General features: G+C 32.3%; 1 protein-coding gene across 5 annotated transcripts in view; it reads left to right on the top strand.

The window, feature by feature from the left end:
- LOC143250714 (NADPH oxidase 4-like) overlaps positions 1-6,647 on the top strand; it is a 55,522-nt gene extending 48,875 nt beyond the window's left edge. For all 5 annotated transcript variants that reach the window (XM_076501639.1, XM_076501638.1, XM_076501641.1 and 2 more), the window contains 4 exons: positions 1,738-1,855; positions 2,098-2,175; positions 3,006-3,103; positions 3,668-6,647. In XM_076501639.1, coding sequence (XP_076357754.1) covers positions 1,738-1,855; positions 2,098-2,175; positions 3,006-3,103; positions 3,668-3,788 — 415 coding nt within the window. In that variant the 3' untranslated portion in view covers positions 3,789-6,647. The remainder of the gene's footprint in view (positions 1-1,737; positions 1,856-2,097; positions 2,176-3,005; positions 3,104-3,667) is intronic.
- Positions 6,648-16,316: the final 9,669 nt, after the last annotated feature.

The raw sequence follows: 16,316 nt of genomic DNA, 5'->3' as shown, positions 1-16,316 counted from the left end.
TATGTTACGTAGTGTTATGAACAAACAAACAATTTAATGGAAAACAAAGAAATGTGGATGGGTTTGAACACCAAAGACCATTCTGAAGAGCCTTTCAATAATTCTTACACAAGCCACATTAAGCAAAGTGTGGCCTATGGTAACAGATAAGAATTCACAAACACAAATGTCAGTGACAAAAGATGTTCAAATGTTTCAAGCAACACTACTAAACATTATCAAGATGGATCCCCGTCTGGAAAAACGACACAAGTTACTTCCAAACATACCAGTTCAATGGTCGCATACCTCAAATAGCTGGAGAACAAGCCGGACATTCATGCTATTTCGTAAGAATACATTCAGACCAAGTCAACAGATGCAATTCCATACAGATTTCTGTAGGATAACATCGTAAACAGGCATCGGAAAACCGTTGTCCTCCTATATAGTTGGTTTATGGGAAGGAGAAATGTGTTTTGAACATGATAACTTTATGACAAAACATTTGCAATGGATACTACACTGCATGGTTAATTTCAAAATGCACATCCTTCAAATAAGGCATGAGAAGATGTGGCGACATAGACTGAAAGGACATAATGAGACACCAAAATCGTTTTAATATAACACATTCAATACTAAACATTATTAGTAGTTCAAACGGTTTTTTTTTTTTAACTATGTTAATGCAACAATAGCGAGAATAATGCATTAACAGTATTTTAGGCTGTAGCAAGTATTTAAAGTAATATATAAACGGTAATTCAGACGCGTCTTTTTCAAAGGCGCTGCTAGTGCCCTGACTGTAAGGCTTAAGTGCTAATATCTCATAAATGGCAATTTAAACGGTATTTAAACTAAGACTTCCTTCCAATTGTACTATCCGTTGATGGATTAGGGATAAGTTTACTTGCTTGCACTGCTTAAATTCAGTGTTCAATTTCATGCAATGTACAGAGCAAAGAGTTCCATCATGTTGTCTTGCGCTAACAACAATAGCATCAGTTATACTCTAAATAAACACTGTTCTACACAAATTTTACACTAGACTACATTGTTATCTATTAAATAAAGAGATTAATTTTGAATCAATTTACTATTAACAAAAATTGTCTTATGAACATTATGACCATGGTACTTCAATATGTATCTGTTAGAACTAAGTTTATAAGAAAATTAATATATTCAACCCTCTTTTAATTTATAATTACCTATTTATGATAGTTATGACGTATTACACAAGTAAAAACTGATAGGCTCCGGCATGGCCAGATGGTTAAGGCACTCGACTCGTAATCCAAGGGTTGTGGGCTCAAATCCCCGTTACTCCAAACATGCTCGCTCTTTCAGCCATGGGGACATTATAACGTAACAGTTGATTACACTATTTGTTGGTTAAAGAGTAGCCCAAGAGTTGACGGTGGATGGTTATGACTACCTGCCTTCCCTCTAGTTTTATACTGCTAAATTAGGAACGGCTAGCGCAGATAATTTTCGTGTAGTTTCGTGTGAAATTCAAAAACAAACAAAGACTGATAGCATATAGCATCAGCTATATAGATAACGAAGCCATAAAATTTAGAGCAGTTGAGAAACTATGTCAACTTCAAATTATGGTGAGGAGTGAAAGTGTGAAAGTTTGTAGAAAGGAATTATAAAATATATAAAATTAATCAATAATTCACATTTTCAAGTTAGAAATAGAGTTTTTATCATTGTTAATGAATAAAATTAATACTTATTTATTCATTTCAGAGTTAGAACAAGAAACTTAGATAAATTAGCAGTTAAACGTTTTCATCTCTTATGGCTTTGTCGAGAGATTCAGGCCTTCCTGTGTTTTACTGATCTTCTGACTAATATCCAGAACCAGGTAAAAATTTGGTATTTTATTGGTTTCAAAATATGTAAAGTATTCAAGAATATAAAAACGAATACACTTTTGTTTTATGTTTCTAATAAAAATTAACTTATTTTGTCGTCTGTTACAGTTGAAGTGATCAAATTAAAGGGACGTTTTTGTATTTCCGCTGGGCCTAATTAGACGTCCATTTTGCAGATTAAAAACTGTAAGTCCTGCTGCAGCCAAGATAATTGTACTTTTCTGTCTTACAGATGTGGGAAGAAAATCGCCCAGATTTTATAGACATTCAATTGTATCTTACACGTCAATGTAAACAAGAACTACTGCAGGTGAGAGAAAGTTATAGAAAGTTTATATGAGTCAAATTTCTAATGTGTTGAGTAAGTCTATATGATGTTTAATTTGAATGTAGCTTAGTACATGGAATTAGTTTCTCATATACAATGGAGAAAAATGAAACGTTCTTTAAATTTAAAACTATCTGAACTATCACTTGATCCGAAGTGAGGCATTAATCAAAACAAGGTTAATTTACCGTAAACGTCTGTAAATTACCTCAAAAACTCAAGTTTTGTACAAGACTAAAATAGTCTTTACACGTGTTAGGGTATGTATATGACTTACGTGTTATGTTTCTGTTCTGTTACTGCTCTACGCAATCTACGACTGCTCACGACACCACAAAGAAAAATATATATATATGTCGAGTGATCTATTACCCTTTTTCACAGTTAGTTCACTGTTTTGAAATGTTGTCTCGTATCATGAAACAACATTCAGAGAAGCTTGATTAAAAAAAATAGTGTTTAAAAACAAACAAGTAAAAAATATTGGAATGACAAGAGAAAAGGAAGACGTGTTTATATATACGTGTCTTTTCAAGAATTCTGTTACCACTTGCGAGATGATTAATAATTAAAGCCTAAAAGCCACTCTATTTTTTATTACGTAGCAGTTGTACCACAGAACTGTCTCACAGAATAACTGTTGCAATTTGGTTATTTTTTATACTCGCGAGTTTATATTTGCCCCCTTTGTTCAAATACGATAGAAAAACCCATCTGATTTTAATAGTTTTTAAATAACATATTGTGAATTAGTTTATTTATTGTAAATTATTTTAATTTGAACACATCATAACGTTTTTGTTTTTCTTTAGAATATTTTGAGTAATTGTCCAGGTTTGGTGTACAAGGTTCGATTTGGGCGACCTGACTGGTCATGTCTGTTCAAAGAATGGGAAGAACTATACAGAGGGTAAGTTGGTTTTGACTATCTCAAAGTCATATGAACTAATTTTTCAGTTTCAAATCCATTTTAATTATGTAGCAAACATAAGTCTGCTACATTTTGTGATAAAAATACAGATAAACTTTAAATACCACTTTCAAAAGGTATGTTATAGATTATGATCCATGTTAATTCAGTAAATAATACGTTGAAATAAAGTCATTCTATTGTGTTTGAATAATATTGGGTTAATTATTTAAGATATGATTATGAAATACTGAGATTATAGTCGTATGATATTTTCTAAGTCAAACCTGAGATGTTGTGCTGCAACGTGTAAGTTTAATATGCCAAGTTTTTTGCAGAATTAATTTTCTTTAAGTATGAAAAAACTACACATTTTAAATTTACTGGTGAAGTAAACTGGGTGGATGTTTTTTTTTAATAATAATACGAATAAAGACAAACGTTTTTAACACTCAGTGTATTTATGAAAGTATAATTAGTTTCTATTCTAGTAGCAGCTGCAAAACGATAAAAATTAGCACTGTTATATAATTGTACTATTTCAGTTCATTGTGTTTTTTACAGTATGGATGTGGGAGTATTTTGCTGTGGTCCAAGGGGACTTCGTCATGAACTCGCAAGGTTATGTAGGAAAGCAAATTTGTCTGGGAACAAGTTTGTATACAGACAAGAGTCCTTTTCTTAATCTGATGCAAACATCGTTACTGGATATGTTGTGGTTCTTGCTGCAAGTGTGCATGCCCTATCCTCATGAAATTAAATATGACGAAAGAGGGCGCTGTCTATACTGGAATATAAATAACTACCTCTTTAACTAGTGTATTAAATTTGATAGAAAACACACACGCGCGCGCGCATAAACAGGGCCAGATTAAACAGGAGGGAGGCAAATGTGTGAAATTGTCCCGATCTCCCCGATTTGAAGGGTTTTTCAGTTAAGAAGAAAAAAAAAAATCAAAAACTGGATGCCTCATTGAAAAACATATATTTACAATTGTGTCAGTATAAAAACATTGATTTTAGTCTCCCCCGATTGGTCAGCGGTAACTTCGCAGACTTTTAGTACTAAAATCTAGGGGTTCAACTTCCCACGGTGGACACAGCAGATAGCTCAATGTGGCTTTGCTCTTAAATAGACAAATAAACGTGATTTTAGTCTCTTTTCGTATAAACTTATTATTTTGTAATTTTTCGTTAATGTGTTCTTACAACTTATTTTTTTCATAGGTATTTTTTCTTTTTTTTATTAAAATAACTCCTTCCCATTAATTTATATTTAATATAAATATTAAAATAGCATCTTGTATATTACCGATCCATCGCTGGTAATGGAGTTTTTTTCGTAAAAGCACAGTATAATCCATAGTGCTCTTTGGGGAATTTTGCGTGTATGTGTGTTGGTAATGTCTATTTAACTTCACTTAAATGTATATAAACAATACGCCTGCGTTTGTATGTAACAATTTTTCTCGCAAATTCCTCGATCAAACGTTACAAATCTCACGTCGTTAGAAAGGCCTTTGTTAGAGGAGTCCGGACTGCATATTGACTTTTCAATTTAGAATATCTTAGCTGTTTTTTAGTCAAACTTTTCAATTCAACGAGCATGATACACGATGACACATTGTCATTACTGACAAATGGCTTCATCTTCAACTTTAGTTGTTTTTTTTTTTATTTGTGAGGCATTTTACACAAACAACACTTAACCTGTGTGTAATTTGCAAAACAAAATGAACATTACGGTAAATACAATTTCTATGAGCTTTATCGACTTACTTAGGTCTAAAATACACATTCGCAGTTCGTTTAAATCCATATATTTATCACTTTATGAACACGTATTCAAACGTTTCTGGATATTCGGCTAAGTTTTCCTCTATTAAAACTTCACACTTGATCTACCTTGCAATAATTTAGTTTCGGTTCGTTACATAGACTGTTATAAACACCTTTTAGCTACTTGTTTTTGAACCACGGGTTTTGTTCTTCGTTTTTATGAGTTTCTTTGTTTCAACTCGTAAAACTGTCAGCGATACACTGAACGCCAGTAACAGTTTCGTATTCACTACACTATTATAAATACCATTACTTTAATGTTTACGTTACGTGGAGTTTTATTACGTAATTATATCTACGTGACTTATTTGCCTGGCCACGTTTGTTTGTTTGTTTGCTTCAAATAGACCAGGATATATGTGATCGTCTGTTTAGTTGTTTTTAGAATTTTAAGCAAAGCTACACGAAGGCTATCTGCGCTAGCCGCCCCTAATTTAGCAGTTTAAGACTAGAGGGAAGGCAACTAGTCATCACCACCTACTGCCAACTCTTGGGCTATTCTTTTACCAACGAATAGTAGGATTGACCGACGTTGTAATGCTCCACGGCTGAAAGGGCGAGTTTGTTTAGTGTGATGGGAATTCGAACCCGCGACCCTCAGATTGTGAGTCGAGTGCCCTAACCACCTGGCCATGTCGGGCCAGATTTTTATGATCTAATACATAACTTCTGCAAGAAATCGTAATTTAAATCGCATGCGTGAAAAATGATGTCATGGGAAAACTTCAAGTGAAGGGCACGAAAACTACAGCAATTTTTTGCGGGTAGGGGCTAGTACATGTTAGAAGTTTATTATAAAATATGTAGTAAGTCTGATTAAGTTATTTTAATGTACTTCATGAAACTTTGGTTAGCTCTTTAATTTATGTAAATGAGTGATTTTAAAAATCAGGAGTTTAATTGTGAGGTCTCCCCTAGAAAATTTGCTCTGAGACTCCCTCCAATTCCTTAATCCGGCCATGCTGATAAATATCACATTAGTAAAGTGTATTTTACCGGTGTTACAATGAGAAGCTGTTATATCTATTCAGCAGTCTTTATACGAAAGATGGGTTTAGGTTTTATGGTTGCTTTCTGAATATAAACTAGCACTGCCAAGTTTGTCATATATTAAACAATATGTATCACATATTATTGTTTGTCCGCGTTTAAGCCTTAATAACGTATATTTTTACACAAATTAAAAAATGTTTTTATATAGAATTTAATAAATTAAATTGTTAACTGTATTCAGCTTCCTAAAGCAAGATACTTGTGATATTAACCTCTGTGCTTACTTATGTGAGAGACTTTTTACATTTAGAATTTAACTTAAATTACGTGGACTAAAATGCTACGCCTCTGTCTGTAACTTTTTCGGTAAATTATCTGGAAAATAGTTTTTTAAAATTTCTAGACGATCGATCTACATTGCTATTTGTAGTATTTTTTAGGTATACACGCCTTTTTTTAACTTTTAAATATGATGGTGGTGAAGTTTATTCAAGAAAAGATATAATCTTGAGAATTTCAATATTTATAAAAATTATTCTCATATTAAAGAAATTACTTAAACTTATGCAAATTTAAATTATTGTGAGAGCTCAGTGTGGGGTAACAAAGTAATTCATGCCGTTTACGTTTTAAAGACAGCAAATGAACAACCTTTTTTATGTAAGTGAAAATATAAATATTATTTTATCTAATAAAACATATTTTTGTTTTACTTGGCTTTGAAACAAATTTTTTTAAGGACTGAAATGCAGTACACTTCGTTAAAAACATACGAGTATTTATTTTATTTAAAGCAGTTAGACAACAATATTTTTTTACTTGTTTAATCACCCAAGTTAAGGCTAGAGTTTGTACTCGTTGAATAGTTTGAATTGCACAACTGAATTTGGTTGCCATGTTTCTTTGAATTGATTATAGTTCATTTTTTTATTCCTTATTTTTGGAAGGTCGCTATTCGCAAACGTTGTAATCTCTGTTTTGTCATTAATTATGTACAAGATTGTCTACAGTTTTAGTCGTTAGAAGATATATTAGAAATAAATAACTTAATGTTATAAATGGCCAGGCCAATCACCTGATATCAATCCGACTGCAAATTTATGGGCTGAGTTAAACCGATTAACGAAAGATTGCAAGATGAACTTTTTGGAGTACTCAAAGAAAGATGGCAGTCAGGCACTCAGAAATATCTGTACAAACTCATTGAAAACATGCTACGTCGATGTGACGTAGTACTGAAATACAAAGGAATGCCGACTAAATGTTAACTTGTGAAACTGGTTTGTGTTATTTTGAGTTTCATTTTTACGTTCGACTATTCCAGAGAAACTTGTTTGATCATTTTGAACATTTTCTAGGCTAATTGGAGTAAGAAGATCTATGAAACTACAGCACGTGCACAACACTTTTTATGATAATATGCGACTAAAATAATGAAAGGTTTAGTTAGCTACGAAAGCCAGTGTTAAAATTAGGACTTGGATCATACTGAACAGATCTCGTGAAATGCGTTCTGAAACCGTATAGTTTTACATATTTTCCTGTTATCTAATGAAAAATACAACAAATTAACAACATTTTTAAAGAGGGGCACTTTTTTCTTTCCAGCTTTGATTTCGTTGCTTCAAACTTTGTCCCCTCCCTAGAGAAATGAGTGGATCCCTACAAAATGTATCTGAAACACAAAAACAGGGCTACAAATTTAAATTTCATAAAAGTAATTAAAAATTGAGTTCCTTTTTTTTATCGTGATCTAAGCATTATTTACTAGACTGGGAGAAAACATCTTGCTTAGACCAAATTATTATTTCGTTTATCACAGTGAACATTTCTTATGATTATGTTTGTTAACTAAAATGCAAACTGAAAAAAATGTGAAGAGCATTGTTATCAGAAGAATTTGCATCTTCATTCACCGTCTGTTTGTTTTTTATGAAATCTACGTCTTTTAGTCTCTAAACTACGTATTGTGGTCTTTCTTTTACCCATTGTGTCTGGAATATCTCGTGTCAATGACTAGCAATAATCAGCCAACATGCTGATATTCCACCTGCCCTGGAATCTACCCCATCTTCACTACCCTTATGTCTTAATGAAACTTTTCCCCTTTTTTATCTCTAACGACACCAAGTTTTTCAGGGAATAGTCCTTACCTGAGTGTAAGAAAAGAACTTTCAAGTTCATATCACAACCCATCTCTTTCAATTTACCGAGCATGTTATTCACAGTATTTCCCTTATTTGAATCTTTCGTGTTTCCTAACAATTTGTCAATGACATCTTTAAATAAAATCCAATGCTTCTTTTCCACTTTCCTCATTGTCTTTTCAAAGTCAATTTTTTAATCTGAAACCCAACAAAAATTCCTTCTTTAAGTTTTACTTCTTTGTCTAAGGCCTTTAGAAACTGCTTCATCAAGCCCAGTTTTATGTTAAATGGAAGCGACAGAAGTGTCTTTGTGGCAACCAAACTTTCATGTCCATTTTTTCGATTCTCGTATCAGACTGACTCTGTGTGGCCATTGCTTCTAAATCCAGTGCTGATTTCGTGCCTTGTCCCATTCGCGTAAAAAAACATGGAAATATTGTGTAACCAAAGTGTTAATCCAACAAAACACAGAACTTTTGACTCTCCACAAAGTAGTCAAACGTTTTTTTTATATTTGACCTTATTAAAAATAATTCGAGGTTATTGTACGTTTCAAGTGAACCAAATGAGAAGTATAAACAGATGCATATTTGTTACCATAGTTACGGAGAACAGCTTTTAGACTTCTTTTAGAGGAATCATTAAACAATCGCCACTCACTTGGTTCATAGTCTGCAGCTTCCAGTATTGGTATTAATTAAGCAAAATTGTTCCAGTGAACCTTCTTGCGAAAAGTATGATATAAACTCTCACGACTTCTGTATCAGTAAAATGGTGTCCCTGATGAAAGTAAGTTCAAAGCTAAAAATCTGGACTCCAAAATCTCCGAAGAATCCTTTAGAAGACTCAATTTGGAAGAAACCTATAGCTAGTGGTTATAAATATTTTAAGCATAACAAAATGTAACCCAATTTCAACGAAAATGATTCACTTGTATAAAAGTATGTATGACGTTTTGTGAAAAATCTCTATGTGACGGAGAAAAATGAACACCATTTTCAGATTCAGCGTACAGAAATTACTGGAGAACATGGAAAAGTTTCAAGACGGACGATAAAGCTATCACAGACATGTTATGTGCTTCTCATTTTAGTATTGAACTGAGACCTTAAATATTAAAATATGAAATGCTTTTGAAAGAGGAATTTTTTATCATGGTTTGAATCTTGTAATAAGTATAGTTCACTAATTTCCTTTGAGAATAATCGATTAGGATTCGTTTAATAACAGATTCGATAGAAAATTGTGTTGCGGAAATAAAACTGAATTCTCTGGCTCAAAGTGAGTTATAAAAAATATAAAAACCAAACACAGTTTAAAAAGACATGAAAATAATCTTTATTTTCTTACAAAATTCAATGAAATTAGCGTGTTTAGTAAGTTCAGTGCCTTTGCTGGAGGCTGAGAGCTCTCAAAAAATTTATCCTAGACTGAGAAAACACTGTGTTGTATATACGTTTCTATAGCGTTGGCCATCAAAATCGAAAAGGAAGGTGTATTTTCGAGGTATCTTGTGACTGATCAGTAGAAAAGATGACTGTATAGTTTTATTACAGAGTACTCAACTTTACATAATTTTTTACCCATAAGGACATGCGTTATACCACTGGTGAATGACCACCAGAAACTAAGTAAAAAAATAACCAAGCCACTTTCTTGAACAATGTTCTTCGTAAAACCTACACAGGAATTTTTTTGAAAATGTTATGCGAGCTTTACATTTTATTAAAGGTGAGTAGAATGTATTTAGCATCCCTATAAACTACATAGACATTTTTAAAAATTAAAGCCTAAGGGGTCACCTACATATCAAAAAGACAAACTATTTGACTAAGAAAACACTAATAATAATAAAAAACTAATAATAAACAGCTAATATAATCAATTACACGAAACTCATTAATCTAATTAAGGTTAAAAAAGTAGGGCTATCAAACATCTACAGAAATAAACCTACTTTTACCAAAGAATTTTTATTTGTTGAACTTTGTGCAAAGCTACTTGAGGGATATTTGCACTGGCCGTATCTAATTTAGAAATGAAAGACTAGAAGAAAGGCAGTTAGCCAACGCCTCTCACTGTTACTTTTGGTATACGATATCGAACAGTGGGACGAACATGCCTAATAATGAGATTGAACTAGTGACTCACAAATTGCGAGTTGACTCCTTTAATTACGCCTTCCCAGACCCTTTGGGCATTGATTGTAAAGACCGAAAAGTAAAATTGAAATTTTATGAATAAGCAATAAATGTTATGTCACAAGCATCTGGATATTATTACATATTTTATGTGAAACATTCCAGTGTCCTATCTAAATTAACTAGTGATAATACCGAATTGGCTTGCTGCTGATGTCTGGTACAATTTACAGTGCAATTTTTTTGCTTATGGAAGCTAAATAATAAATTTTGTTTGCGTGTTATAATACTAACAATAATTGGCAAATAAATTAGAGCTTATGGTTAAACAGTTAGTGGTTTAGTAGATTTAGAAGTTGCCTTAAACAGGTGCATTGATTTATTGGAATCCAAAATGTTTGACTTATTCTTAATTTTCACTTTACACTGTTGATCTATAGGCCAAAGTAACTTTACAGAGATGTTCAAACGCTAATGGTGGTGCGACTAACTTGTACAATATCGCGGCTAATCGATTAAGTGAGTATATGCAATAATAATTGCATATCCAAATAGTTCACTGAATTACACTTATCGATCTACTGCTCGTCAATTCTCGTATTTATAATGTAACCTTTTTTTAGACACTTCAAAACATCTGTCAGTCAAAATATTCCTGATTGTTCGATGTATTCTAGGAGTAATATAACGTCATGCACCCATTAGTTAACACCTAAGTTAAACCATTGATGATATAGCTTCAATAAGTATTTTGTAAAATTGTTTAAAGTTAAATTTGAAAAGAATAGATAATGTCAAAATGTATTGGACTTAAACCTTTATCGGTTTATTATATACTTAATATACAGGCATTTCTTGATGACGAGAAACCCACTTCAAATAAAAATGTATGTAGTGTGTGTATATGTTTGCTTATAGCAAAGCCACATCGGGCTATCTGCTGAGCCCACTGAATAGAACCCCTGACTTTAGGGTTGTAAATCCGGAGACATACCGCTGTACTAGCGTGGGGCAAAAATGTATCGCAGAACGGCTGTTATGGGTATTAACACTGTTATTGATAAGGAGAGAACAACGGTTTGACGTTCCTAAGTCATCTTCAGTTTAAGAAAGAGAGAATTTGAATGTGACCGTTGACGGATGCATGTCTTAGGGACGAGAGTATAAACGGCGTTTCAAGTTGATGTAAGGTTATGAATTGTTTGTTTGGTTTTGAATTTCGCACAAAGCTACTCGAGGGCTATCTGTGCTAGCCGTCCCTAATTTAGCAGTGTAAGATTAGAGGGAAAGCAACTAGTCATCACCACCCACCGCCAACTCTTGGGCTACTCTTTTACCAACGAATAGTGGGACTGACCGTAACATTAAACGCCCCACGGCTGAAAGGGGGGCATGTTTGGCGCGACGGGGATGCGAACTCACGACCCTCAGATTACGACTCACACGCCTTAACACGCTTGGCCATGCCGGGTTTGTGTTTTTCTTATAGCAAAGCCACCTCGGGCCATCTGCTGAGCCTACCGAGGGGAATCGAACCCCTGATTTTAGCGTTGTAAACCCGTAGACTTACCGCTGTACTAGCGGGGCGCTGGCCATGCCGGGCGAGGTTATTAATTAGTATAGGTACAAAGGTGTTCCTTTATATTGGTTTAATTTTGGCTTTAGTTTATGTATAAGTAGGGCTTTTTTGATTTTGCGTTTGTTTATATTTGTTTCCCTACTTAATATCTGGGTGTTTTTATGGTTATGTTGTGTTTATTTAATTTGCAGTGTTCAAAAACGTGTGAAGGTGTTTTTTTATATTCTTTGAATATAATTTCCATTTTTCTCCTTGTTTCTCCAATATAGAAGTCGTAGCAGTTGTTGCATTGTATTTTATAAATTAGGTTGGTGTTGTTTCTGTCAATGTAGTTTTGTACCTAGTGTTTGAATACATTTGGTGTTTAATAGAATGTTGTGTTTTATTGTAACTTTTTCCCAAATGTTGGTTATTTTTTCGCTAATGTCGGGAACATATGGTATGTTTCTTGTATCTTGGGTTTTATTATTGTTGGCCGCAAAACTATGCTCACTTGGTAAAATCAACAAAATAAATTGTTGTTGTTTTGAATTAAGCACAATGCTACACAATGGGCTATGCTCACGTGTAAGTCCGCAGACATACCGCTGAGCCAACTCAACAAAATAAAACAACACTTCATCGACGTCAACAAATTTCCTCAATAAACCGTGGAAAAAATTATACGCACAACCCTAGACCAAAAGCAAACGAACAACAATAAACCCCAGGATACAACAAGCCACAAAACCTTATACTGCTACATACTATATGTTCCTGACATCAGCGAAAAAATAATCAACATTTGGAAAACAACTTAAAACACAACATTCCAGTAAACACCAATTTAGAAAAAAAAAAAACTGGTACAAAATTAAAGTCCATACTGTGTAAAACCTATACTGACAAACATAACACCAACATAATTTATAAGATACAATGCAATAACTACCACGACTTCTATATTGGAGAAACAAGCAGAAAAAGTGAAACTAGATTCAAAGAACACTAAAAAACACCTTCACGTTTTGAACACTGCAAATTAAATAAACACAACATAACCATAGAAAACAAATATAAACAAACACAAAACAAAGAAACCCTACTTATACAACAACTAAAGCCAAAATTAAACCAATATAAAGGAACACCTTTATACCTATACTAATCAATAACCTAAAATCCACCTGCAACGCCCCCTAAAATCCCGTATCCGTTTATACTCTCGTCCTACGACATGTATCCGTCAACGGTCACATTCAAATTCTCTTTCTTAACGTGAAGATGAGTTAGAAGGTAGAAACGTTGCTCGCTTCTCATCAATGTTAATACTCATAACGGCCATTCTGAGGTAGAGGCACTTGTGAATCAACAGAATATAATGGAATGTAATAAAAAGTAATCGTAGAAATTGAGTAGGAGGTGGTTATAGGTTGTCTTTGTTTTGGATTGCATTTCATTGTTACAATCTGTACATTTTACAGATTTCTTTCCAATTTTACTAAAGTTAAAACTGCAAAGAGAATATGTGATGTAGAGGCCTAATCATTTCTTTGATTAGCCGTACCTTTTACTGTGGACTGGTTTAGTACTCCTTGAGCTGAGAAAAAAGAAATGCATTTATGCCTGTTGTAACTGATTTGTATACAACATTGATAGGGGTTTTAAGTCCTTTTCAATCACCAATAAATCAGCCAATAATTATTTTGGTATTTGAATAATGTTAAGAGTTTGGTTGGCTACCCTTTTTAATAATTTTGCACCTTTACACTCTAAAGTGCACCCCTTTTAGTAATAAATAATTTCAATAAAATATTTTTTTTTCCTGTCTCCAGGCTACAGATCAGTAATTTGTAATACTGTATACAAGTTTTATGTATCATCTAGTTGCACCCACATGAAAGATATGTGCTAAAATTATATGGCACTCATGCAGGTGTTTGCACCCCCTTCCAAATTCCTAGATCCATTAGTGCATATAGGTCTAACAAACTGATTTCTGAAACCAACATTACAAATTAAAAAATAAAATCATTATATTAATGTAGATGACACAAAAATTGTCTTAACATTATAAACAAAATTTGTGTTAACAATAATCTCCAAAAAAATAATATTGATATAAAAAATTTAGCACTGGAATCTGGAAATATTTCAATTATACAAATCAAAAATATATATTTCTCAATCAAAAATACTAGAAAATAAAAAATGCACTATATTGTCCTTCTGATTTTATTTAATGAAGCTTAAATTCCAAAACCTATGAGCATTTCAGTCACCTAGACTCAAAAATATTTCTTCACTGCAAGTGGAAAATATTTTTAATAGCCCCATACAGTTATTCACTAATCAGTATTAAGAGACTTAACTGAACCTTAATAAGAATTCTTATGGGATATTTTTTTAACAGTATTGTCTTTTTCCAACATTTAATTGCGAGTTTGTTCACTATCTTAATGGCAGGATACTGTTCTGTTAGTTCCATTCAGATAAATTGTATGTAAAAAAGTGAACCAAACTAGAATATGGAACAATAGAAACTACCTATTTAGAAATATATGTGCTTTTCTCAATTGTTATGATAAAACAACAGATATTAATCAATACAGAAACAACTTCAGATAATAAACAGTGAGCTTATATATATAAAACCCATCTAAACCAAAAATAAACATTTAAAGACAACAGGTTCTGTGTGTGTGTTCCATAAGCCAAAATGTTTGTTCTTCATTTTTAGTTTCAAATATTTATGCAAGTTTATTAAGTTTATCTTAATAGTATTTTTATAATAGTTGGTTATATATTCAAAAGTGTCATAATTTTATGAAACAAAACTTTTAATGGCAAATACTTTTAAACAGTTCTTTCCATTTCCTAAAGTATGTATCTGAAAGCAATCATAATACAGCTAGAATATTAATATTATACATGTTCTTCTAAAGTGCTTTGCCAGATTAAAGATATTTTATTGTCTTCTGTGTAATTTTTTAATTTAAGAACAGTTTGATGAAATTTTGTTAGTGTATTTCATTAAAATTCTTTACAAGATATTTATTGATTTAAATTTTTCTTTCTTTCTATAACTTACCAAGTCTTTATGTAAATTTAGTTATATTCATATAAAGTATTCCTAAGTATGATTTATAAAATGCAGTTTGATTTATACTAAAATAGTATTTAGTAATAAAAAAAGTTTTCCTAATATTTATAAAATTTTTTAATAAACTTCAAAACTACTTGTAGCTACAACTTATTATCCAACATTTGTAGTATCTCAACTAAATATTCTAAAATCTGATTCATAAACTTATGTTCTCAGTAATTTTTGTTTTAGAGGCAAACACAGAATTAGTTCTTAAGTAGAAATGGTAATCAAATTAAATAGTTTTCTAATGTGTACCAAATAATGATGAAGTTTCAAAACTGCAGGTAGCTAGTTACAAGTGGTTATTCATAGTTCATCTGATTGTGTATAAACATTCACAACTGTAAAGTGTGTCCATTTTCAAAATTGCAATTGAATATTCATCATTAAAGTTGTGTAAATCTAAAAGTAACTATTCAGTGTATGTAGTGGAATAAATCATTACAATGAGTAATTAAAAGTGTATTCAGATTATATTAAACTGATTATTTAATGTCCACTCATGTGAAACTACAAAGCCTTATTCACATTATACAAAAAGTAAAATTACAAAGGTAGTTACACACACTAACAAGTTTTGTGAAAATACTGTGTGTGAAATTAAAATTGATTATTCACTCTATCTGGTTATAGGAAACTAATGCTGTCAAAATTGGGGTGAACGTATTTAATTATTCATACTTTGAGTTGCAAACAATAACAAATTAGTTAGTCATGGTCAATCTAATGATACTAAATTATATCTCATTATTCATACTTCAGCTGAGTGCAAGTGTAATCTGAAGATTCAATTTATCTAGATCACAAACTAAATATTTTCAATACCAGGAGCTGACTTTCTGCATTCCTAATCTATTACAGACCTCTAAAGTACAAGTAATATGAAGACCATTATGGTTTGCATATGAATATTCTACAAGTTTTCATGAAATCTCATAAACCTTCAAGGTTGTGAGAGACAGGTGCCAGTCCCTGGACCAGAGGTTGAGAAATGCTGATGTGGATGACTAAATAACATACACTGAGATAATAATGAAACAAAAAAAAATCCCTGAACATGTTTTCTTTTCAATATTATTGCATTTACCAAAAAAGTTAGAACTATTATACTCCTTATATAATTACCACTTATCCTGTTTTTTTTAATAGTGATATGTAAATCATAGTGTGGAATTTTAACGGTCTAAAAACAATTTCAGATCTCATTAAAAATAAATTGTGGTATACAGTGCAGATTCATTTAACTTGCACTGATTAAAATTTGTTTTTTCAAAGTTTCAATTACCACTGTAATAACATCACTTCTGCATTTCCTTGGCTCACAATTGACTCTGGAACCTTTCACATGCCAGCAGTGTTCTATCAACTGAGCTGAATGGATAAATAT

Source organism: Tachypleus tridentatus, chromosome 5 (assembly GCF_004210375.1).
Source record: "Tachypleus tridentatus isolate NWPU-2018 chromosome 5, ASM421037v1, whole genome shotgun sequence".
NCBI classification, from domain to species: Eukaryota; Metazoa; Arthropoda; class Merostomata; order Xiphosura; family Limulidae; genus Tachypleus; species Tachypleus tridentatus.
Note: the sequence above shows the minus strand (reverse complement) of the source record. Positions and strands in the feature narration are given on the sequence as shown.